Raw genomic sequence first — 26392 nt, forward strand, 5'->3', positions numbered from 1 at the left:
GTAATTAAAGAATTCACAAGGGTGCAGGGGGTGTCACTTTGACACCCTCTAGCACCCCCAAAACGGGCATGTGTGCAATGTGGCACACAGACATGCCCTAAGGGCACGTCTGTCTGTCACATGGCACATGTGTACATGCACAGATGTGCATGTACACAGGAATCGGTATTTTACCATGGATTTGTATTTCATGGTAAAATACCGATTCTGTAAGCCATGTGCCATAGGTACATTTTCTACCTACATTGCTTTTTCGGTAATTTTAACGAATCGGTAAATATTACCGAATCGGTAATTATTTTACCGATTCGGTACATATTACCAAATCGGTAAATATACCGATTCGGTAATGATACCGATTCGGTAAAATTACCGAAAATGTGCTCCTACATCTCGGTAGCCCTTTACCGATCGGAAACGGCCGAAAATCGGTATTTTCGGCCGATTCGGATCGGTAAAGGGCTACCTACATCGGGCCCTAAGTGCCTTTTGGGTGGTACTGGGCCTTCTGGGTGGTACTGGTCCTTCTGCCACTGAGATCCATTTTATGGAAACCTTCTCAAAACCTGTCAATTAGATAAACCTAATAGCATGTCTTCTAGTCCTACCGGCTTCTCCGACATTAGATCAGTCTAATGAGTAGAATGAATTGCCTCCTGAATGTCTTTAAACTTTTGTGATAACAAAGCTTCAGAAATGTATTTACTGAAAAGGGAACACTGCTGACTTTTTCTAAATTCACAATGAAATCTGGGTCCTAGAATAGGGGAATAACCATCGGGGCATGAAATTCTACCTTGGATATATCTTGTATGGCAAATATCATATTTTCTTTTCTAGTTTGCATTTTTATGAAGCGGGACTCTAAACAAGATGTCTGTGCATTGTACATGGCAATAATAATTGAGATGTGTGGTGTCCCTTACAGCGAAGCCACATATAGGGGAGCCATTTAGAGTTCAGCGGAGAGGGATCCCTGCCTTAGATTGGCATAGATTTGGCCATGCTTGAACACCTGTTTGCACCTCATTCAGAGGTGAGCGATGTCCAGTAGGTTTCCAACGAGATAGCCTCAGCCTGCTCTACTGTCAGAAACATTTGACACAGCAGTCTATCTATCATAGGCCTGCCAACACAATGGCCTCAAAGTTCATAGAAACAGCCCCTGTGCATCTGGCCATCTTTATTTGTATTTTCAGGCACAAGCCCCCGAATAGGCAGCTTGTTGCTAATGATATAGGATCACTCCTGTTGTTGCTAATAACGTTTGCGTAGTTAATCCAGCTTTCATTTGTATCATATGAATCGGACTAACTTCAGTATGTTGGCTGGTTTTATGCTGTGTAGCCATATCCCGTCCGTTCCCTTTTGCACTTCCTGCTCTCAGCAGCTTCATTCCCTTTGCCAGCCACCCATCACATCACTGTGTTTGCTAGTTCATTTTACCTAGAATGGGCTTTGGACTGAGTATTGGGTTGTTTTAAGGGGAAACTGACTGGCACCATAACGCTTACACTTCGAATCAACTGGTTTTTAACATTACACAATAAACTCCAATATGGATTCGATACAGCACTATAACTATCTCACCTGGAACATACGGGGAATGGGATTGTTACCCAAACAACACAGAATAAATGCACAACTAGCCAGTCATAAAGCACAAATAGTGCTATCACAGGAGACCCATTTAATAGCAGCAGAAGCTACTAAACTACAAAAAAAAAGGAGAGGACAACTACATGCCACAACTTACTCCCCGTTCGCACGGGGAGCAGCTGTGTGGATACGCTCCGGGATAACTTTTGTAGCGCACGAGCAGCGTATAGACAAAGAGGGCAGGAATGAGCTACTTCGAGGGGACTTAGATGGTAGACCAATAGTGATAGAGTTTATATGCCTCCAATACAGAACAGGACACTTTCTACACTCAAGTGGGCGCCGCGCTCGCAAACTGGACCAAACTACCCTGGGTACTCGGAGGTGATTATGACTCAATACTAGATACCACACTGAACCGATCCCACCCCATCCCCGTAGCTTTCACGGCACACCAGGCTAAGTCATTGCAGATCTGGGCGTAGGGGTGGTCCCTAAAAGAAATAAGGCAAAGTCACAATGACGCTATATGAGAATACTCTTACTATTCAACTACACACAATCTCCACACTAGAATTGACCACATATTCTAGTGCATCGCTCCTAACTCAAGTCACCCGTGCGGCATACATAGGGAAAACATTATCAGATCACAGCGCAATAGAATCCACAATCACTTGGGGACATGTCCCCTCCCTGGTTCGCACATGGATGGTAAATCCTCGCCATATGGAAGACTGGGTGTTCAGGGACACCCTGGCTTCCACCATCACAAACTACTTTACTGAATGCGCCTGCTCTGCTTCTTTGGTAAGTGTGGCATGAAAAGCATTTAAAGTAGTCCTGCGCGGCACTGCGATCAGCACTGCTACCAGCACTGCTACAGGAGCTCGCCACCAGGTGAATAGGGAGCTGACACAGGTCGAGGATAAATTAAGTAAACTCTGGAATGAGGCAGCACTTGATCCTTCAGCAAAACCGGAGCTCCAAGAGGCCTGCATACAATATGCAGAGCTATTGGAACAACTGCGCGTCATAGATTACTGAGTTTACAAGCATTAAGTACACACCGAATCGGACAGGCCAGGTACCCTACTAGCACGTATTCTTAAAAACGCCTCTCCTCCGACACCAATAATTGAAATTATGTCACCCCAGCACATCCGGGCAACCACACAAGCGGATATAAATAAGGCTATGGCCATTATCAGCTATTATATACCGCTCCACAAAGAGCAAACCCACAAGAGCTCCACTTCTTTTTAGATGTACCCAACCTACCCCAAAAAACAGAAGAGGCCCGAAACATACTAGCTAATCCTATTACATCAGCCAGAATAAGTGCAGCGATCAAGGGGCTTCCTAAAAACAAAACTCCAGGTCTAGACGGTCTGCCAGCAGAACTGTACACCACCTATGCGGTTCCATTGATCCCCCACCTTAAGAAATGATATAATGAAGCCTATGAAACTGGCGCTCTGCCCCCCACTACGATACAAGCCTTGATAACTTCGCTACCCAAACCCAATTACCAAATTAATGGCATACGGCCCTCTTTCCCTGCTGAACACAGAGTACAAAATCCTAAGTAAAATTTTAGCCAACCGTTTACAACCCCTCTTTACAAAACTAGTACACATTGATGATTGGGGCTTCATCCTGGCACGTAATACATCCCTCAACATACACAGGCTCTGTAACATAATGTTTACCTGTACCACAGAGACACCGGAGGTGGGATGTATTTCACTTAATATCTCCCAAGCATTACGGTGGGATTACATGATGACCGTCTTGCAAAAATGTGGAATCCCACAAGAATATACAAGATGGATTCAGCTGCTTTACCACCTCCCAACGGCCAGGGTACACACCAGAGAACATATATCACAAATATACCATATACAAAGGGACACAAAACAAGGCTGCCCCTTATCGTCTATGTTATTTGTGCTCACATTGGAACCATTAGCCCACAGAAAACGTGCGGTATCCAATGACTAGGGTAATTTACACCAGAAGACTGTAGGACAGTCTAGACACTACAGCGCAAATCTTTACAGAGTTTGAATCCACTGTGGGGCTGGGTATAAACTACGAAAAATCGTATGCATTTCCCTGTGGAAATCGAACCGACAGCCAAATTATGCACTTCGGAAACCAAAGTTTAACAGTAGCCCACACTACATTCCGGGAATTAGGAATACAAGTATACAGAAACCAGCAGGATCTCATTGAAGGGAACTTACAAAAAGCAATAAGTTCACTAAGGGCTCCGATCACCTTTTGGACGTCCCTACCTCAATCAGTTGCTGTAAGACTATATCAAAAATGGTAATGCTCCTACGCCTACTTTATTTTTTACAAACCTGTCAGTAGTGTTTCCCAAAACCATCTTCAAAACACTGAATACGTTACTAATCAATCTGGTGTGGGGTACAGGCTGCGGACGTATCAGCTTAACAAAGCTACAATTCCCGTCGGGTGCCGGTGAGATGGGAGTACCTGAATTCTATACCTACTGTTTAGCATTGCAACTGCAGTGGCTCTCTACTGGCTAGCAGGCTGAAACCTACAAGAGATAATTTACACAAACCAAATGATCACACAGAGCTCACTGCACAGGATGCTGTGCCCGAACAATCTGCTTCCACCCTCTGCTCCACGGCTGCTCAGAACTGCGATGGCTTTTTGGAAACAGGTACTAAAATATACAAGCAATACCCCGCAATATGGTCCCAGCATTTCACTTTGGGCATACCCACCAGCATGGGAACTCTTACGAATTGCAAATTAGATCTCTGGACACAAGCAGGGCTAAACACAGTGGGAGACCTCTTTGGGATTTTTCAAAGGGGCAAGGGGTCACAGGAGGACTATTTCAAATGCATGCCAACCTGGTACGATACATTAAAAAGCACTGGGCACCCCAGGGATTGGAACCCACCACAAACGAATTAGTTCACTTAATATACCTTATGGGCACGGGCAGGCATCTAACCCGCTGGCTCTACCGCAGGATACGTACTCATCGCCCATCCCCTTTGACCCTAATACGCACCAAGTGGGAACAAGAGGTCAAAATACCTTTCTGAGATAAAGAATGGAAATCAATACTAGCATACCTGGCACCATACAAATTACACTCCATCTACCCCAGTGTCACGGCTTCCTGTCCCAGATGTCCTGACCAAGACGCAGATCTCATTCACATGATATGGTCCTGCAGTAGACTACAAGAGTATTGGGAGAAGATAGGTGCTACCCTAAATGAGGCTGTGGGCGACACAGGTTGGCAGACGCCAGAAATGTGCATATTAGGTATATACCGGCAGGAAAAGGGATACGAAGTACAGGCCAAGTTCACAGACCTAGCTCTTATACTAGCAAAAAGAGGCATCACAAGGAGGTGGAAATCATCATCACCCCCTAAGATTCAATACTGGAAGGATCAATTTGAAAGATGGGGCCTAGCGGAAAGTGTAGCTATTCTCAGAGAAGAACGCAGAGGGCTCAGAAAGAAGCCTGTAGCCATAAACTGGGATGCTGTATTAGAAGCATTCAAAGCCTTAGACACCCTCAACTCCCAATGATAGCACTGCACCTGAACCTTTCTCACCCTAACCACTTAGTGTTCCCAACAGTATCCCCCCCAGGCCCCTACATGGGTAAAAATACGGTTCTATCTTTATACTCACCAGTACCCCAAAAATGACACATCAATCTTTTGTTTACATTTGTTAAGCGCGCTAAATACCCGTGAGGGTCTCAAGGCGCTGGCGGGTGGAGGGGGGGGGGGGGCTGCTATTGATCGAAGAGCCAGGTCTTGAGAATTCTTCTGAAGACCAATAGATCTTGGGTCTGACGTAGGTTGGTGGTGAGGGTGTTCCAGGTCTTGGCGGCGAGGTGGGAGAAGGATCTGCCGCCGGCGGTCGTTCTTCGGATGGAGGGGGACTGTGGTGAGGGTGAGGCCGGCGGAGCTTGCGGGTAGGGGTGTAGAAGTTCGGGGTGTCTGTTGAGGTACGCTGGGCCGGCGTTGTGGAGGGCCTTGTGTGCGTGGATGAGGAGCTTGAAGGTTATCCTCTTGTTGACGGGGAGCAAGTGTAGGTCTCTCAGGTGGGGTGTGATGTAGCTGCAGCGGGGGATGTTGAGGATCAGTCGTGCCGAGGCGTTCTGGATGTGTTGTAGCCATCTCAGGAGTTTGGTTGATGCTCCTGCGTAGAGGGCGATTCTGTAGTCCAGCCTGCTGGTGACGAGGGCCTGGGTGACTGTTTTTCTCGTTTCGGTGGGGATCCACTTGAACATCTTGCAGAGCATTCGGAGGGTGTTGAAGCAGGATGAGGAGACTGCGTTGACCTGCTTTGACATGGAGAGGGTGGAGTCGAGGATGACCCCCATGTTGTGTGCGTGGTTGGTGGGTGTCGGTTCTGTTCCCAGTGATGTCAGCCACCAGGAGTCGTCCCAGGCTGAAGGGGTGGAGGCGAGGATGAGGACCTCCGTCTTGTCCGAGTTCAGCTTCAGTTGGCTGTTCTTCATCCATTCGGCGACAGCCTTCTTTCCTTCGTGGAGGTTGGTTTTGGCAGTACGAGGGTCTCTGGTGAGGGAGATGATCAGCTGGGTTTTGTCGGCGTAGGAGATGATGTTGAGGTCGGGCGACGTGGGCCATGTGGATGTTGAACAGCGTTGGGCTTAGGGAAGAGCCCTGGGGTGTGCCGCAGATGATCTCGGTGGCGGTGGAGCGGAAAGGTGGAAGGCGGACACTCTGAGTTCTGCCAGAGAGGAAGGATGTGGTCCAGTCCAGGGCCTTCTCTTGGATCCCGGCACCATGTAGGCGTGTTCGAAGTGTGCGGTGGCAGACCGTGTCGAAGGAGACTGACAGGTCCAGGAGGATGAGGGCTGCTCTTTCTCCATTGTCGAGCAGGGTCCTGATGTCGTCAGTGGCGGCGATGAGGGTGGTTTCGGTGCTGTGGTTGCTGCGCAAACCAGCCTGGAATGGGTCCAGGATGTTGTTGTCCTCGAGGTAGCGGGTAAGTTGATTGTTGATGATTTTCTCTGTGACCTTTGCCGGGAACGGGAGCAGGGAGATGGGACGGAAGTTCTTGAGGTCCTTGGGGTCTGCCTTGGGCTTCTTGAGTAAGGCTTTGATCTCTGCGTGCTTCCAGCTCTCCGGGAAGGTTGCTGTCTTGAAGGAGATGTTGATAGCTTTCCAGAGATGGGGGGCGATGATTGTGCTGGCTTTGTTGAAGACGTGGTGTGGGCATGGGTCAGACGGGGATCCGGAATGGACAGAGTTCATGATCTTGATGGTGTCATCGTTGTTGATGTTGGACCAAGCGGTGAAGCGGCTGGTGGTCGCGGGATGGAGGTCTCGATGGTTGGCTGGACGGTCATGGCGTTTAAGCTGTCGTGGGTGTCGGCGATCTTGCGGTGGAAGAAGTTGGCCAGAGAGTCGCACAGGTGCTGTGAAGGGGGGATGGCGTTAGTTTTGGAGCTGGGGTTGGAGAGTTCCTTCACGATGCTGAAGAGCTCTTTCCAGTTGTGTGCGTTGTTATCCAGGCGGTCCTTGAAAGCGGTCCTCTTGGCGGTTCTGGTGGGGTGTGTGTGGGTGGCTTTCTTGAGGGCCGCGTAGTCTTCTGGTGATCGTTCGCGGAGCCAGTTCTTCTCCAATTTCTGGCATGTACGCTTGAAGGCCTGGAGGTCTTCCGTGAACCAGGTGGCTTTCTTGCTAGTGTGGCTGTTGGAGGATGTCGTGAGCGGAGCGAGAGTGTTGGCGCAGTCGTCGATCCACTGTCGGAGGTTGAGGGCGGCGGTGTTGGGTTCGGTGGGGTCGGCTGGTGGGCTCTGGGCGAGGGTGGTAGCTAGCTGCTCTTCTGTGACTTTGCCCCAGCAGCGACGAGGCATCTGTTGGGTGCGGTGGTGTGTGGTGGGCTTTCTGAAGGTGAAATGGATGCAGCGGTGGTCGGTCCAGTGGGGTTTGGTGGTGTGGTTGAAGGAGACGTGGGTGCTTGCTAAGAAGATGGGGTCAAGCGTGTGACCGGCGGCTTGGGTGGGTGTTGTCACAAGCTGTCTGAGTCCGAGGTTGACGATCAGGGTGGCGGAGTTGGCGTCGTTGTTGTTCTCAAGGTGGAAGTTCAGGTCCCCGAGGAGGATGTAGTCTGTGGAGGCGAGTGCGAGGAGGCTGATGAGGTCGGCGATGGAGTCGCAGAACTGTGGTCTGGGTCCAGGGGGTCTGTAGATGAGGGTTCCTCTGAGGGTGGTGTTGGGGTCGGTGTGGATCTGGAAGTGTAGGTGTTCGGCGGTGCTGAGGGTGTCGTCGGTGTTGGTCGAGACTCTGGGGGTGTTCTTGTGGAGAATGGCAATTCCATCCCTATTCTGTTGGTGTGGTCTCTGAGGGAGATCTTGTAGCCTTCTGGGATGGCTATGGCAATGTCTGATTCTAAGGCGGGGTTCAGCCAGGTCCCCGTCAGGAAGGCGACGTCTGGGGCGGTTAAGTCGAGGAGGTTCCAGAGTTCGACTGTGTGTTTGTGGGGGCTTGAGTGTTGAGGAGGATGCATCTCAGGTAGTTGGGTTCGTTGGTTTGTGGTTTTGCGGGTTGGATGCTGGTAAAGATGCAGTTCCGGCAGGTGAGGGGCCCTTGGGTGCGCTTCGGGGTGGCCCGGTGGCAGGTGTGTTCTCGTCCGTGGTTGAGTGTGTGGAGGGTGCTGGCGTCGTAGTGCAGTCGGGTGTCGTGGTGTCTTCGGGGTCCAGGGGTTCTGGCGCTGGGCGTGGTCCAGGCGCGGCCGTGCAGCGGTTGCCATATAAGGGTCAAGTGGGAGGGAGGAGCAGCTGGGAGGCGGGAGCGGGCGGCCAATGGGTCGGTGAGGGGGCGGGGCTGCAGGGAGGCAGCAGCGGGGACGGCGTTCGGGGTACCGGGAAAAAGGGGTCGCAAAGTATAAAAAATCACATGGACAGCAGTGGACACAAGGCAACAGCAGACAATAAAACAGCAAGTAAAGACAGTAGTTTACCAGCAAAGCAAACCATGTATTTATGGCTCCCTTAACGACCCAAACCGATAAGTGTACATGCCCAATCGGGTCTGCCATAACCAGACACCACACATTCGCCCGTTTTGCGTCCGTCAGCAGGGGAGGGGATGGGAAGTTTTGTTCTAGTATTGTGTTTTTCTTTAATACCACGCAATGTAGCTGTAATGATGTACAAGTTGGACAGCAACCCAACGACCACCATACTAAACCTAAATTTGGCTTGGCCCTGAATATCATCTGAATGTATGCACTGTTCCATGGAGCATAATGTATAATTGTTAACATATGCTGCTCATACGTGCATAATTACTGTCAAGCCGTACGGGTAAAATGTACTAAAACCTGCAGAAAATGAAAAAAATGTGTTAGGGGAACAAAAACCTAGAATGAGCTTGGCCCCAGCATGATTCTCAATCAGAGTGACGGTTCATTCTTCTAGATAAAAATAACATTGATTTTGGGAACAAAAATATATATCGGTCATGTTTTCATGGATCGTTCACAGTGAATACATTTTGGGCAGGTGCTGATAAAACATGCAGCCACCCAAAACTAGTTTGCCAAGAACAGTATATGCAAATGATGTAAGTGGTGTGCATGGAAAAAAAATGAAATCTTTATCCCAAGCACAAAATACATTTCACCTCTAAACAAATGGAATTTGTACCAAAACAAATCAATCCATGCCAGAGTGATTGTTGATATGTAGAAAATCCCAACAACGTCTTACACTTAACAGCATTTGAACTGGATTTAATTCTGCGATACCTTGTATGGAATTGAAGCACCGACACGATCTGATTAGTCTAATATTCATATGAAAATCTAGACTGGTGTCTTTGATGCATTCCAGAACTAAAGCAAAAACACAATTCGTGTTTTGAATGTACCTGGTGTCCATACATCATCAGCAAAAGAGGCTACTGTGCAGGGCAAAATAATGACTGTTATGGACATTTGAAATTTGCAGACACCCTAATGTTCTGCATAGATTAAAAATGATCACTGTTACCGACCAGCGTGGTGCAAAATGCAGCGCAGCAAAATAGCCGACAAAAAAGGTGCATGTTTAAGGTTAACGTAACAAATTTTCGCAGGTCACCAGCCATGGGGAACAGAGCGACCGTATTAGCCAATGATCTCTTGATATACCTAATAACCCCCTGCGCTGTCAGGATCCCAGGTCATAAACATTCTAAACAAGTTTGGAACCGTCTCTGGGCTCAAGGTCACTTGGACCAAATCCAGGCTATTCCCTGTTAATCCCACAATAGATCTGACCGCCTGGACTCATCAGATGGGAATTCAGCTAAACCTGAACTATTTCAAATATCTAATTATTTAAATAGCAGATAAGGAGTCTGGGGTTGGGTTGGACAATGTACTGCCACTACTAGAATGCCTCAGGAGAGTTATCATTCACTGTTCCTCTCTTCGGTTATCACTGATGGGAAGGGTGGCCCTACCTAAGGTGCTATCTTTTTCAGGGTTCTATAATTTTAGATTTTCTGCCTTCTTGTGAAAGAGATAATTTCCTTTATGGGATCTTTCCTTTTGCACAGTGAGGTCCAGCGGGAAGCGATGGGAAAGTTCTACAAATCTACCTATAAGAGAGGACTAAGCATGGCAGACTTTACCTTATAAAACCGAGCCTCCCATCTAATTGTAATCAATGACTGGATCCATGGTCCTGTATTGGACACCGTATACAGGCCTGCATTATGGGCGCAGGGTGAAGTCTCTCCAATTCATTTCCTAAATGTTGAACAAACCCCCTCCAGAATTCCCCCAGTGGCCAGGGTAACCCTGGACACATGGCGAAGCTTCTCTCTTGCAGAATGATTGGGTGAATAAACAAACAGGTAAATCCCCACTTAGATTGGGAAATCTGGTTCCCCAAGTAACAGACCTTCAGGGCTTTGAAGGGTGGGAGAGGCTGGGAATTTCCACATTGGGGCGATAGCCCCCCTCTAAGAAGGTCAAGTGATTTGTGGAACTCTGAGAGGAATTTGGGCTGGTGCAGTCCGAATTCTATAATTATTTCCAACTTAATTTGATTACTCCCCTTTTTGACCACCATGGACTAAGCATTTGCCTTCAGTCAACTATAAACCAAAATCACAATGGTACAGCTTCCTGGAAGGGTAAAGTTTTCTTGGACTCACAGAACCCTTGTTACACATATCCCTCTGTATATAAACAGGATCCAACCTGACATGCCTCGTGTGTGACTGGGAAGGGTGACTTCCTCCGTCCGGTCTTGTCCTGCTATCGAGATCCCCAGGCCCTCTAAAGGTTACTCCAGAACCTCTGGCAGACTCATAAAGTTCTTTTGAGGGTCATTGACAGAGTTTCGAATTTCTGCTACAATTTTATCAGAGAAAAGGGGACATGAAAATGTCCAATCCAGGAACTATATGATCGCCATGCAATATCCCCTGCTTTCTTGAAATTTAGGGGCTTATTTACAAGGCCCTAGCGCGATTTTTGCGTCATTTTTAACTTGGGAAAAGTGACGCAAAAGTGGCGCAAGGGCCTTGTAAATCTGCCCCTCAGTGTGTAAACACTCTCTAAAGTACTTGCACCAGTTCATCATAAAAATTGGCTGTGCTCAATGCACTTACGAATCACATATTTCTACTCTACAAATCAGCGTACCAGGAACATAGACAAAGCTTAAAATGTGTCATAGTGAAACAGCAGTTCAAATCAGTGGTCTAAGTACAAATTATTGTATGTTTACCAGGTTGCTAGCACTGACAGTGTCTTCTCCTTTAAATTTAAAATGCCGAATTTGTTCCATATGTGGACCACTTCCTGATTAAAAAGCCTATGGAAGAACCAGACCCAGGCTGGACAAAGATAAATCCTGCTGACTTGGGTTATTTGGTGAACAAACAATATTTGAATCCCAGCAGGATGATTCACTTAAGACGCTTTGGGAAATGGCCTTGCCTTCCTAGGGTGGTGGGGTGAAATTGACATTCAGCACCTATTGATCCTACTGAAGGCCTCCTTCAGAAAGAGTGGACTCTCAAACCAGGGCTGGCCAGCTCAGCCTGGCTTAGCACTGCTAACACAGGACTACCTCTCGGCCCGTCCGTCCAGCAACATTTGCTTCCCAGGGAATGGAAATGTTCATATACACAATAAAATGAAAACTTGTCTTCCCTTAAACTCTTTCTGTGATTCTGAGCTTACAATCCAGATCTGTAAGAGGGCTCCCACTAATGCCAACCCCGAAGCATAGTTACCGATCTTGAAGTTTGGTTGAAGGACTGATTGCATAGACTTTTCTATAAAAGCTTGATGATAATCTGGTCTGCGAAGTCAATTTATATCGGCCACTCGACCTTGTCTGTCCCTCGTATTTTTCATAAATTGACTATCCTCGTAACAATATACTGACAACTTCAGTTCTGCTTCTCTCAAGTACCCAGTTGACATCCGGGCAAGGTTATTCAGTTCACTTGAGAAGTAAATCATCTACTGTTGTACTATATGAAAAATCTTAATTCCTCCTTCAGTCACTCAATTTAAGTGCTGGTTCTTTGTCCACCTGGGTTTGTCCTTCTACATCATGGATGCTTTACAAAGTAAAGAATGCCTCACAAAGTCCCAGTCTTAAGTAAGGGGCTGAGATTGTTTTCACTGACCTTTAGACAAGAACATGAACACATTCCCTTCATCAGTGAATAATGTAACATCTGCCAATATACCTTGCTAATTAAGCTGTGCAATTTGTCTGGCAGCGGTTACTGCGTCCAGCAATAGAACTGGGGAAGCCTTTTTGACATATAACTAGGTCATTGAATGCCTCTTTATTGGCCTACATATTTTTTCCTTATGCGTGCTACGGCTCTGTGTATTATGAATTTGGCTAATATTAGCCCACTTGAGCAGAATGGCTCCTCTCCATGGAAAACAGCCTTACCTGATGCTAACCTCATCTGGCCACATTAGTAAGCTTCAATACCCAACTTTTGCTTCTGAAATATGCACCATAGTTCAGGAGGATAATAAGGTGGTCTTACCATAATCATCAAGATTAAAGGGAAGAAAGAAAAGCCTAATCCTCGCCTCCATGTCCCTAATAACATTGAAACTTTTCCTTATGATAGCTAGGAAATTTGACATTGCACTTTAACGAAGAATTGTATCTTCTAATCGTCATTCCACACCTGCTTGCCTCCTCTGCAAAGAAAATGGTGCATAACTCTCACGTTTGACTTGCTCTTTGATTCTCTTTGGATTTTGAAAATCTGGTCTATAAAACCACCTTTGCAAAACTGATCACCTCCTGTATTGGCATTGTTGCTACATGCATTGATCACCTCCCTGCATCACCTTGTACTCTACTACAGCGAAGACTCATCTGTCAAGTTCTCCTAACAGGTGCTTTGTAGGGCAGCTGCTTCCTGCTACTAAGCTCTTGTTGCATCCTGTTGTAGTGGTGTGCGTACCACCTGGGATATGTATTTGATTATTTATGTTCACCGTTGCGTATTGTTACTTTTCATCCTCCTCTTTCCCTTCTCTCTCAGCTGGTAAATCTACTCATTGCTTATAAATAAGTCAGATAGTTCTTTGTTTAAACTTACCTTTTGATTACTTTTTTGTACGTCTTGTTCAATTCTCTCTCTTATTACCAAAATCTATCGGTCGACCCCACTTTCGTCAGCGAGAGATATTATAGCGATTGGCTACTAAGTAGGAGATTGCTAGCTTCCACTTTGATTTATATATTTGAGAATCACTCTGGTCCTGCTGCTGGTACCATTGTTTGGAAATAAGAAAGAGCCATGGATTAGCACTGACTTGCCACAAAGGCAACTTCATTCTTTTTTATGAACAGCTTTTCAATGAAACTGTGATGTGTTTTGGAAGGGCAGCATAGAAACAAAACACAAAAAAATATGAACTGGTCAGCATTTAGTGTAATTAAAGGAGGGATGTGGCATAACTGTCAAGCTGTCGATCTTGGAACTGGGGAACCAAGTTCGACCTTGATGCAACATCCTTTGATCTTGGTGGGAATCACTAAGTGTCCCATGCCTAAAAAAATGTGTAATGTAAAATGGTGCTCATGTAAAGCGCTCGAATGCCCTTGCGTCGAGTTTGCGATGCATATAGCACAAAAAAGTGCAGATAGTACAAAAATGGAGAAAAAAAAAGATACTTTTAGTTCATTCCTATCCTGTATGCCTTCTTTAAAAATTAAATGCACCATGAACCTCAATTCTTACTTATAAAATACAGAGTTGTATACGGCATTTCTTGTGCAAAATACATCTGGTACAAATCGAACGCACCAAGTTAGAAATAATTGACCACTATGTTATGGTCTGTCTTCCATTCTGTAATGTGCGATAATAGGACCTCTTCATTTGTGAGATATTATTGGTAAGGTTGCAAGGCTTGCATTTGGCTTGAGTAAAAAATTCTGCTTGGTACAGCACCGCATTCTTATTGTTGAACATTCTGTTGTAAATATGTGCATCTTGACATGTTTCCTCTCATTTCAGCTGTCACCTTCGCTGTTGGTTCACTTTTGGTATGCATTTCAATTTATCTATATGGACTACCAAGGCAAGATACCACAAAGATTCAGCCCGAAGTCGCCAATCATAGCTCAAAGGAAAAGCTCATTGTGATATGATGCTTGTTCATGAGGGGACAATGCGCTTCGTGCCAATCAAAGGACTGGACAAGGCCGTCAGGATGTCTTGGCCCCTATGGCCCACCGGGATCCCTGTTTGTGTCTGTGGTTGGAAGCAGCAGTTGAAGAAGGAACATTTTTGGAGCGTTTTATGCAAGTTTTCGGACAATCTTATGAATGTAAAGTGCAGCACTTTCTGTGGGAATAGTGCAGGCCAAAAGTGGCATGCTCCCAAAGCCAAATTTGTGTTGCGTCTTTACGGCTGCACTTTTCAAACCTTTTATAAGTATTTCCTATTTTTGCGGGGGTGGAAGGATGCGGATGATTGTATCTAATTTTGTAACGTCTTTTTTATTACTTGAAAATTATGAATCGGGTTTTAACATCTGTAGTAATTTGAAGATTACAGTTCTGAATACGAATATTTAATGAAGGTTATGTGAAGTCCTCATTTACGCTGTGGCTTGTTCTTCAGTGAAAATGGGCCTCGGTAGATTGCCAGTGTTGTATACGTAGATTTTTTTTTTTTTACCAACTATTGAAACAATATTCTCCAACGTGATTTTTCTCTGTAATGTAGCACATGGTTGCATCCGTGTAACATTTGCATGTTTAAATCATAAGTGAATATACCATGTGCTCTTACTGAAGCTCCTCCTGGCCTTCAGCCCATTTCAATATCAATTTCATTGTCGTGATACCCAATGACGCAGCAACAGGGTTTACCTCTTCCAGGGCCTAGCCTGCCCATGTGGGGGGGTCAACAATTCAATTCCTGATTCATGTTATATGTTCTCTCACCTGATGCTGTGGATGGTTGTCAGAAGGGAAAAAACAAAGTATTGTTTCTGTAGGGCACATTATAATCCTGTTCTGGAGGGCTGTGGCTGAAATCCAGGCCAGTCAGACATTGAGAAACCATAAATCCAGTCAGCTAGAGCGCGGGTATCTTTGCAAGCACTGTTTCTGGCTCTGCACAGTGGAGGTGAGGAAGGAGCGTCAGCTCGGATGCATGTCGGAGAGTCACTGATGGCCTGAGTATGGCTTCTCTGTTGTCAGGTAGATGGAAGGTCAGGAGTACCAGAATATAGAGTTGCACAACCCTCCAAAAGGGGCTGCAAGTTTCCTCCAAGGATAGCTGGGTGCATGCTGATATGTCAACACTGCCATGGACAGCCTGAAAGGGGAACCTCCACCTTGTGCTGCTATCGCAGTATCCTTGGGACATCATTCTTACCTCACATGTACTTCCAGTCATGTATACATAATCATTACATATGGACAGTGGCGTAGAGCAAAATTCTGCCCACCGCCTCCCCTCCTGAATGTGAAGAGGACCCCGATTCTCCCTTATCGTACACATATTCATTGACGTTTGGCAGAATGGGGCTACGTGACGGGTTAGGGGCCCTGAAGGGCTGTGGGCAGCCCTGCAGCGCAGGGGCTTAATGGGCACGAGTTACGCCCTTGCACAAGCATTTATGGGAAGTGAAGGACCCAGTTATGGGGAACTGAATGAATATTCCACAACTTGGGCGTTTAGGTAAAAATGTTCTGTGCCTCTGCATCCATAATTGGCCCTCACTAATTGTCCGTTGCCCTTGAGCCTGGGAGGGCCTGGCAGTCACCCTTCTTTATGGGATGTACTTCACGTGCTGGGGGAACAAAATCATATGGGGACCAACTTTTGTCGATCTGAATAAGTAAGGTTCACTAGGGAAAGGGGTACAGAGCAGGCCAGAAAAGTAAATGCAGGCAGGAGGAACAATCTCCATAGCAGTGCGAAAAATGTAATTCCCCACTTCAAGCTCCCTTACTTTTTTGGGTGCAAGAATATTCATCCAAGCCACCTCTAAACTTAGGCTTCAGTTAACTAACTAATCACTAAACTGCTCACAAGTCAACCAGGGCATAAGGAAAATATGGATACTAGATAAAGTAACTAATGTGCAAATCAGTTTATAAAAAGAAAAAAACAGCAGGAAGCAAAGTCGGCACAAAACATGCAAATATATTCAGATGGGGAGGAGATGAAAAGGGGTAGACACGTTGGAAATGGGGTGAATGTGGCTGCCCCATTTTTATTATAAATTTTAAAAAATGCCTAAAAAAAGTAAATTTGAAACTTAAAAAATTCAACCTTATTGTTTGTCTTTTTGTTCATTTTGTAATTTACGTATGAAACAGAATTTGATTGGTGCAGTAGCCTTGGAGCTAGAAAGGGTTTCAGATTGCGAGAAACTCAATATAATTAACATTTCTCAATTCCTTTGGATATTTTCTTTATGGGTCTGCCTTTTTTTTGTTTTTTTAGGTCCTTTTTGTTACCTTACAAGGGCACAGACCTTGGCTTGCTTCTTATTAGTCAGAGTCCAAAAAACATTGTCTCCGTGTGTTTGTCCCTCCCCTGGAGCATGGGCACATTAGAAAAAGTTTTTCCACAGCGGACCAACCGAAAAAGCACCTCAAACTACATGAAGTCCCATTAAGTCTCTTGTACAGTTCAACCTCCAAGACCTGCTGTGGATAGGTCCCACTGGGTTCCCAGAAAAAAGTTCGAAGACACGTGGATGCAGCACCAAATTCAAAGTAATTTGCAGAGGCGAAAAATAGTGTAAAAAATATATTTCTCTTTTTATTAATGTTTTCTTTTCATGGTGTACAAGACAGCCAACGTGTTTCGCTCCCCAACCTTTGGAGCTTCGTCAGGGCAAAATCAAGCGAACTGAAACCTATATAGTTCTCAAGGTCAGATAAGAATGACACCGTCCATTGCAGTGTAGCTTGACAGGCGTTGTGTGTAGGTATATGGCTCAAGCAAAATCCAGTTGGACAGAGATAGTACTCGGAGAAAAAAATAGTAGAAATGACTAATTACTCCACGTGTGAGTCCAAACGAGTAAGTCGCTATAGTCAAAATGCAATAGTGTGCAGATACCTGTAGAAGTTCAAATGCGAAGGTATCAACCCAGGCCAACTTTCACAGAAAAAACACTGGCTATATTTTGCAAAAACTATAACACAAACATTAATACTGATAAAAAAGGATTTTTAATTATTTTGATAAAAGAAGAAATTTAAACACATATCTTGTATACACGATAATTGATAGTTAAAAATTCTTTGTTGGTAATCAAAAATAAAACATTTGTTCTAAAAAACATTCAAGGGACAATATTGTTGTCCTGTATATTGTTGGCACGGCTGTAGTCTGTCAACGCGTTTTGACACGTTGTAGTGTCTTCCTCAGGACAATATATTTTTCTGCCAATTTTTTCTAAAAAGAACAAGACATTTTTTAGTTCTTGTCTGCTTATGATAAAAAGTGTTATAGTACATACTTATATTCTATTTACTTATGAAAGAGAAACGTTTACTTCAATTTTGGATAATCTTTCTCTTAAGAAACATTTCTTATAAATTATAGCCAAGTGTTTGATTTATACAATTATTTCTCCACTGTCAATGTCTAAGAAAACAAAACGGGCGCAGTCCTGACAAAATCTAGGAACACATTTCTTATGATACATTTGTGGCGTTGGTAAGAGAATATGCTATTCTTCAACAGAATATTTCCATACATTTGATAAAAGTTATTGCACACATATTTAAACAATAGATACCCCATGGTTACATTCTTATTATACAACATATTTAAAACTAGACGATCTTATTTTCAAGGTTTCACACTTTGCTTAATTAGAGAAAGGGGAATAAAGAAGAAAATGAAAAAAATGAAAAAAGCATGAAAGCATTCAAGATACATGACCATACTTATTTTCCCTAATATCTAGTGTAACTCGTAAAACTCGATTTCTCATAAAGTTGTATATTTCCTAATATCTTTTTTCAATTCATTATCCTTGTACATTGGTAAATTTTAATTAATTAAAGTAGCCTATTTTATTTCTTGTAGCGACTCTCTTTATTTTTCAACAAAATCTTGGAGTGAAGAGGACTTACCAAATTATAGGATGAACCCTCAATAACCAGAATTCTTGTGACTTCTATGCTTGCAGGTTGAAACAGTCAATCGAAAATTCATCAAACCTGGGAAGGTCATAGGGAAAAAACCATGCTATTGATTGCTTTCTATTTATTCAGCATTATTCTTACTCGTTTTTACTTATTAACTTCCTAATCACAAGTTTTTCTTATAAACCTAGTTTGATAAGTATCCTGTTTTACCTGGTGCGGCTTTTTTTCGGGATTTTAAATCTTCACAAGAATACACGAAGAGTGAGGCACCTTTAACAATCTTGTTTTGGTATGTGAAATCTAGGGGAACAAAACAAATTATTTCTAACTGTTCTGTCACTTGGATTTTTCTTGTAGTAGAGATCGAATCCTAATTTGCATGATCACGATGTATTATTTGCATATTATCGCGTTACCTTTTATTAGGGATTTCACTGGTCACATCCCACTCTTCATTTTCTGGAATTTGTGAACTTTATTTCCCATTAAAAACCAGAACCCTATTGTGGAAGATATAATGGAACATAGAATTACGACCTAATACGATATTTTTAGATTATGTTATGCCACTAATTCTCTAACTTCTTACCGCCTCGATAATTCTTTCACTGCCTGGCGGTATCAAATACGGTGCAGTTTGCAATTGACGAAGGAACGAAGGAGCCACTCAGACCGCCCCAGTTACTGCGGAAGCTCTTTCTTTCTTCCTAACCGAAGGGAAAGTTCAATCAACATTCTTTTTGTTTAAAGATATCTTATCTAACCCATTTTGTGCGGGGAAGCAGAGCGTCTTCCTACCTTTTAGTATTCTGTTATGAACCGTGATTTTTCAAAGGACGCTTCATTTATGTCCGACTTTAACGATGTAGTTGAGTCTTTCTTCGTGCATATCGCTGTCTACGCGTCAGGTTGAAGAGATGTACCCAGGGCGAGGATTAAAAAATCTAAAGGGGTACGACAGCAGCAGATAGGTATTAAGTTTTAATGTTAAAAGAACATTTCTTCAAAAAACGAAAGAGAGAAAATAAATATTGTGTTATTCTCTCTTTGTCTAGTAGTCGATTAGCGTTCCTTCTGTCTATGTGCGCTTACCTGAGAGGTTTCTTCTGTTTTGGTATTCCTTCCGCGTACCTGCTAGTTTGGAAAGTTGGAGGGATTTGTAAGCCGTTTTTCCATTGGTATTTATAACTAGATGAATGTGATGTCATCTATTCGAAGCCCCGCCTTTATTTAAAGGCATAGGGACTCTATAGTTGACTTATTTCTTTGTGTTCAAATCGGGTTATAAACAAGGGTATGTTCATAATTTGCAAATCAATAGACAATTTGTTTCATTATGTTCGTCTAGTATTGTTTTTCAGATTTTCTACAGAATTGCTTTATTATTTAAAGTTCTGGAGAAAACCTGAAATTTTTGTCTATGATGTAAATCGGAATATCCTACCAAAAGGATCAGTTTTATAATATGGCATTCTTCCAGGTCAAATCCTGGTTCAAACCATGTTCAAAGGTGCCAAGAGTGAAGATCCAATACACTTCTCTTTTTTTCCTTATTCTGTCACCTCCTTTGTTGTTTGGTATGTGTATCTTTTCTAAGATCCGCCACTTTAGTTCTTCGGGGGAGTGTCTGTAATCTACAAAATGATTTACAAGTGGGGCTGTCAACTTCCTTGTTTTTATTGCTGATCTATGTTCAGTTAATCGCGTTTTTATGGCCCTTGCTGTCTCCCCTACATATCCCAAATTGTCGGGACATACCTGTAGAAGTCACATGTATTACATATTCATATGGGCGAATGTGAGTTCCGTCACGATGATAAGCAGTCCTTGATAAGCTGCAGGGTATATTGCAGGGTATATGGAGTCTCACGTAAAGATGACAACCGGACAGACCCCGTGAAGAACGCCAACGGGGGCCTGTGAAATGAAGAAATGAATGAAATGAAATGAAAAAAGATTTATAAAGCGCATGGCTGCCCGGGAGCGTCCCAGCGCTGAGAGTGCAGTGGAAATCTGAGGGGAAGCTCAGGGGGATGAGGGTGAACTTATAGCTTTTATGGGAAAAGGTGTGTCTTCAGGAGTTTACGAAACTTCATGTAGGTCGGTTCGGATCGAAGACAAATTGGCAAGGAATTCCATGAGGTTGCAGCAGTGACCGAAAAGCGTCGCCCTCCAGTGCGTGCCTTCCTAACTCTGTGAACAGTGGCCAGGTTACCTTGGGATGAGCGCAGGGAGCTGGTAGTTTTGTAGGGATAGAGCATTTTCCCAAGCATAGGGGGCCCTTTGCCCTGAAGGGATCTGTGAGTGATACATAGAGCCTTAAATTTGATCCTTTCCCAGATAGGCAACCAATGAAGAGCTCTGAGTGCTGGTTTAGCCGATGTTCTCCGGGAGGTGCCTGTCAGCAGCCTAGCTGCAGCGTTTTGGATGCGCTGAAGGATATTAATGGTGGATTCTGGCGCGGCCATAAAAAGGGCGTTACTGTAGTCTAATCTAAATAAGATAAGACCCTGAATGAGCAGCTTACGGGATTGTGTTGGGAGTAGGGGGAGAATCTTCCGGGCAGAGCGAACTAGGCCCACACAGGTGCCAGCCGTCTTTTTGGCCTGTATTTTCAGGGAGAGGTCTTGCTCCAGCCAGAACCCATGGCTTTTGATTTCTTTCTTTGGTTGCGGGAGATCCCATAGACACAGGGGCCATATGGAGGTGGGAAGGGATGTCATTCGCTGGCCCAGAAGCATGAGCTCTGTTTTTGTGCCATTTAATTTGAGTCGCGAGTCACACATCCAATTATAGATTCCTGAGAGGCAGTTATGCAGCTTTTTGAGGTTGTCCTTTTCCAGGGAGAGTGAGACGACCATTTGGGTGTCGTCAGCGTATGTGACAACTTTAATCCCAAAGGGAGTGACAACATCCTCCAGGGGGGCCATATAAATGTTAAACAAGGTAGGGCTCAATAAAGAGCCCTGAGGTACCCCACACTGGAGGGGGAAAGGCTTGGAGCGCGCATTCCCTTCACACACCTGGAAGGTTCTGTCCTTCAGAAAGGATGTGAGCCATCGCAATGCAGTGCTTCTTACCCCTAAGTTGAGAAGGCGCTGGACCAGGATCTTATGGTCTATAGTATCGAATGCAGCGCTTAGATCCAGGAGGATCAGCATAGCCGATCCTCCCGAATCCAAGATGCACCTTGCTTCCTTGACCACTGTTAAAAGGGCCGTCTCAGTTCCCTGACCCGGGCGGAACCCGGTTTGAGAGGGGCGGAGCAGATTGTTGGTTTCTAAGAAGGTCGATAGTTGTTGGTTTACAGTTTTCTCGGCGATCTTACTAAGCCCTGGCAGGAGAGAAATTGGACGGAGGTTTGCAAAGTCATGGGGATCAAGTCCTGGTTTCTTCAGTAGTGCTTTTACTATTGCCGGTTTCCTGCTAGGGGGAACCACTCCTTGGTCAAGTGAGGCATTAATAAGGTCTGTCCGGTTGTCATCTTTACGTGAGACTCAATTTCCCCTGCAGCTTATCAAGGACTGCTCATCATCGTGACTCTTGACGCGTTTGGACTCACACGTGGAGTAATTAGTCATTTCTACTATTTTTTTCTCCGAATACTATCTCTGTCCAACTGGATTTTGCTAGAGCCATATACCTACACACAACGCCTGTCGAGCTACACTGCAATGGACGGTGTCATTCTTATCTAACCTTGAGACCCATATAGGTTTCAGTTCGCTTGATTTTGCCCTGACGAAGCTACAAAGGTTGGGGAGCGAAACGCGTTGGCTGTCTTGTGCACCTTGAAAAGAAAAAATTAATAAAAAGAGAAATATATTTTTTACACTATTTTTCACCTCTGCAAATTATTTTGAATTTGGTGCTGCCTCCTCGTGTCTTCGAGCATGGGCACATTACTTGTGTCCCTCCACTGCTCACTTTTTCAGGTTATACTTTTTTCTTTTCGTTTAAACACTCACCAAGAGTGCATGTGTTTTTCAGATATTTCCCTCTTGTACTCCACCCCCCCAATGTTTTCCTCCCACAATACCATCCATTGTCTTCAAGATTGCAGCCTAGCTCCTCCTAAACACCCTCTATTCTCCATGTTTTGCCACAAGCCCATCCCACCTACTTTCTATTGTCTGTCTGCTTGTCCCCGCCTCTCTTACTCACTCTCTGTTGCCTGTGTGCTTGTCATCACCCTTTCCACTGAACTTCTGTTGCCTATCTGCTTGCCCCATCGCCAACCCTTCGCTGTCCATCTGCTTAAACTACCACCCACTCTGTTATTTGTCTGTTTGCTCCCAGCCCCTTCCATCCATCCTCCACTGTTCCTGTGCTCCTCTCTCCTTCTCTCACTCACTCTGTGCTCCCTCAGACGAGCACACGAAGAAAAAAAATGCAACGATGCAGCCAGCACTAATGCATTTTTTTAAAACCCCATTAGCACTGGCCATATCATAGTACTTAAAAAACAGTATTTTTTTTTTACCATGTTGCCCAGCACTCTCACTGCTGTAAACGCATGGCTGCAAAAAAATTGGTAAAGCGAATTGCTCTGTAGGCAAGACCTCTTGGCTACGCATTGCTTGTTTGGAAATTCTTATTGTTGCTTACACTGTTTAAAATTATAACATTAAAAAGAAAACCTAAAAAGCTAAATATGTGCACATGGCTGTTGAAGCTGTGGCATCCTTCCTCTGGACTGCTATTTACGGTCTGCCCTGTTAAGTTATCCCCAATTCAAGTGATCTTAGGAAACTGGAATTCCCCTAGAGGTGCTCCACAACTCTATGATGTTCACCAGTAGAGCGTCCAAAGTGTGCCCTCCATCCATAGTTGTGGTTGCACTGTCACCTCATACCAGACTTTGGGGTGACTGAGGACCTAGTTCGAAACAAGTCTTTTCAGTTTTTTTTTATTCCTGGTAACTAGGGGGGCTACCAACCTATATGCTGGAAAATCCCTGTAGTCCCTCAGAACTGGTATCGTTCTCCTCTCATCTCCGTTATATACTTTGAGATGTTCTAGGTGTGCTGTACACGTGGGAGATGGTGCTGAGTGAATGGTAACCTGTGGAAGGGGTGGAGTACAAAATAGTGCTTCCCGTCCAAGTTGTCTTCACCCTTAGTTGTACATTTTGTAACATGCCTATACATTGTCCTGGAGTCCTGCACAAAAATCCAGTATGTGTTAGCGCAGCGGAGGTATCGTTCTGCTGTCCAGTTTCTTCCTGCCTCTGTACTGCTGATCTTTTGCCTGCTTTTTGTGTTGAACTCTGTCGCACCTACTAACAGGGAGGCCTTTACAAAGAATCTGATTATATCTGATAAAGACTTCTAGCCGCAGATGCTTTACCTAGGATTCAGACTGGATTCAGAAACGTTTCACTGATGTCAGTTCATTTCTTTCCATGCCAGTCAATGCAGATCTGGAGAAGAACTATCTCCAGTTTTTGACTGACCTTTTTCGACCCTTCTGTCAAAGATTTTTGAAACATGGTCTCCTGGTGTGGCAGGGATGTTCACTGGAAGCCTGGTTTCAGGCTCATTCCGCCTGTTATCGGCAAATTTCAATGACAGATCCACACCTCATCTGTCTTTGGTGCTTCGAGCTCGACCATGACCTACATCCATTTTTGCACCATGGACCCCAAGGCTTTGAGGGAGGTCCCTCAAACTTGTTGCTGTTCGACGTGCAAAACCACGACGGGCTCGTCCCCAGTCGAGAGGACGTCCCAGGATCAGTTGCGGTGCCACTTCAAGCGCTCTTAGTCGAAGTGTTCCAGGCGTTTGTGTTAGTTCTACAAAAGAAAGAAGAACAAGAAGTTGAAGAGATCTTAGACTAAGCCCCATCCGTCAAAGTCATCACACGAGATGCGAGAGCTTCGGCATTTGAGGTCTGGCTAGGTTTGCGTCTAGTTTGACTCTGTGCCTCCACGAGTTTGCAGGAGCCGGAGCGACCCACGTCTAACTCTGTAAATTTTATGTGAAATTCATATTTGGGTGGCCGGTCCACGCTGGAGCACCTTTGGTCCCTATACTGGGCCTCCTACGACCTTCCCCAGCTCTAGCTCCACTGCCGACATCACTGGCGCTTACTATGGAGCTGGTTGGACATTCCAATGCCTATTCCAGTGCAGACTTGGGGCATACCTCCCAGGTGACAGCCCGTACCCTATTCCTATGGGGTAGGATGTGGATCGAGGTAGCCAGAGGTCATGCCGGTCCAGCGCGGCCCCAGCAGCTGCAGCCATAAAACAACTTAAATTTTCCCTCCGACCATCATGTGCTACTAGTGGGAGGCAGGATGTGTTATCACTTGCACCACCGGAGGACGGTATCATCCGACTGCTGGTTTCTCCTGATTGCCCAAAGGGGGTATTCTTCCCTTTGTGACTACATCTCCACCCATGCCACCTACTTCCAACAAGTTGATCTAGGACCACTTTTCATTGCTCCGCCAGGAAGTGCAGGCTCTCTCTTCGCCAAGGGAGCTGTAGAGACTGTGTCTGCATCAGACGTAGTTTGATGTTATTCCCGCTACTTTCTAGTGCTCAAAAAGTACAGAGGGCTTCTTCCTATCCTAGACTTATGTGCTCTCGATTTCTCCCTGAAAAAGGAGAAATTAAAAACGCTCATGCTCAAGTCCTGTCTGCCCTAGACCCTGGAAACTGGATGGTAGTGTTAAGACTTCAGGAAACTTATTCCACATTCCTTTCCTACCTGCCCGCAGACGTTACCTGCAATTCACAGTGGGCTGCAAGCACTTTCACTTTGACGTGCTCTGATTTGGCCTTTCGAGCGCCCATCAGGCGTTCTCCAGGGTGATGGTGCTGGTTGTAGCTCATCTGCGAAGATCATGGGTTCCAGTCTTCCCCTATCTCAACAACTGGCTGTTCAAGGCGGGCTCGCGCCAGGTGCTAGTCTTCCACCTCCAGACTACAGCAGACCTGCTGCACTCACTGGGGTTGACTATCAACATCCTGAAGTCACGCCTCATCCTTTCTCATTTGCTCCCTTTCATCTGAAAATTGGGGGGTGTGGGGAGCACTCCTAGTCTCAACATTCTCAACCGTTTTGTCCATTCTTTATGTTATTCCTCGTTAGCGTGCAGGTCGGTATTGTGCCAAACCCAAAGGCACGTGTAGATAAATCAGTTAAGGGAAGCAATTGAATGCTCCACCGGCCGCACAATTGCTTGATGCCGCTTGGCAATCAGATTATTCACCATACTGCTATACTCCCATTTTTAAACTGTTCATCATATTTTTTGTCTAAAATCTTCAATCTTTTCCATTAGTCCACAGACGGGTAATTGTGCCATTTTCTAGTTTCTAATGTAAATGCTGTGCCCATCCAGACCTCTTGCATAAACATGACAGATGCAGGGGGTTCATCCAAAACAGCGTTTGTTAAAACCAATGCATTTCGAGCATCAAGTGCTCTTCGTCAGGGTACGCTGAAATTATTATTATTATTAAAGGGGTTTGTAAAGCGCCTGGTGACGCCTCCCGGCGTGTCCCCGCGCTGTGGAGAGAGAGTCTTAGGAGGGCGGAGACAGAAAACAGGCAGCAAGAGAGTGAAAAGATAGGTTTTCAACGATTTCCTGAAGGAAGTCTCATTTTTATCTAGTCTGATGTTTGTGGGGAGGGTATTCCACTTCTTAGCTGCAAGAGTGCGGAAGGACCTACCTCCCATTCTGGCTTTTTTTGGGAGCGATGTTTTAAGCATACCCATTCCCTTGGAACGAAGGGTTCTGTTAGGCTCATACGGTAAAGCTAGATCGGACATGTAGGAGGGGGCTTTTTGATAGATAATCCTGTGGCACCAGAGGAGTGCTTTGAAAAGTATCCTCTTACCGATAGGCAGCCAGTGGAGGGTAGCCAGGGAAGGTCTGGAAGGAGCTCTGCGGGGGAGTCTTAGCACTAGGCGTGCGGCTGAGTTTTGCAAAACTTGTAATCTTCTGATGTTTTTTTCAGAAGTGCCCAGCAGCAGCACGTTGCCATAGTCTATTCGGGAGGTAATGAGTGCCTGCGTCATGGTGCGCCTGGAGTTCAAAGGGAGCAAGTCCAGGGTGCGATTAAGAATTTTCATGACTCCAAAGCACTTACCTACTGTTTTTTTGACATGGCTGT

At 45.1% G+C, this 26392-nt stretch overlaps 1 protein-coding gene across 1 annotated transcript in view; it reads left to right on the top strand.

Moving 5' to 3' along the window:
* Window positions 1-16425, top strand: part of SLC35A1 (solute carrier family 35 member A1) — a 259775-nt gene extending 243350 nt beyond the window's left edge. The window contains exon 8 of the mRNA XM_086926597.1: window positions 14153-16425. Within this exon, the coding sequence (XP_086782723.1) occupies window positions 14153-14286 (134 nt within the window). The 3' untranslated portion in view covers window positions 14287-16425. The remainder of the gene's footprint in view (window positions 1-14152) is intronic.
* Window positions 16426-26392: the final 9967 nt, after the last annotated feature.

The sequence above is a fragment of the Lissotriton vulgaris genome, chromosome 6 (genome assembly GCF_964263255.1).
Source record: "Lissotriton vulgaris chromosome 6, aLisVul1.2, whole genome shotgun sequence".
NCBI classification, from domain to species: Eukaryota; Metazoa; Chordata; class Amphibia; order Caudata; family Salamandridae; genus Lissotriton; species Lissotriton vulgaris.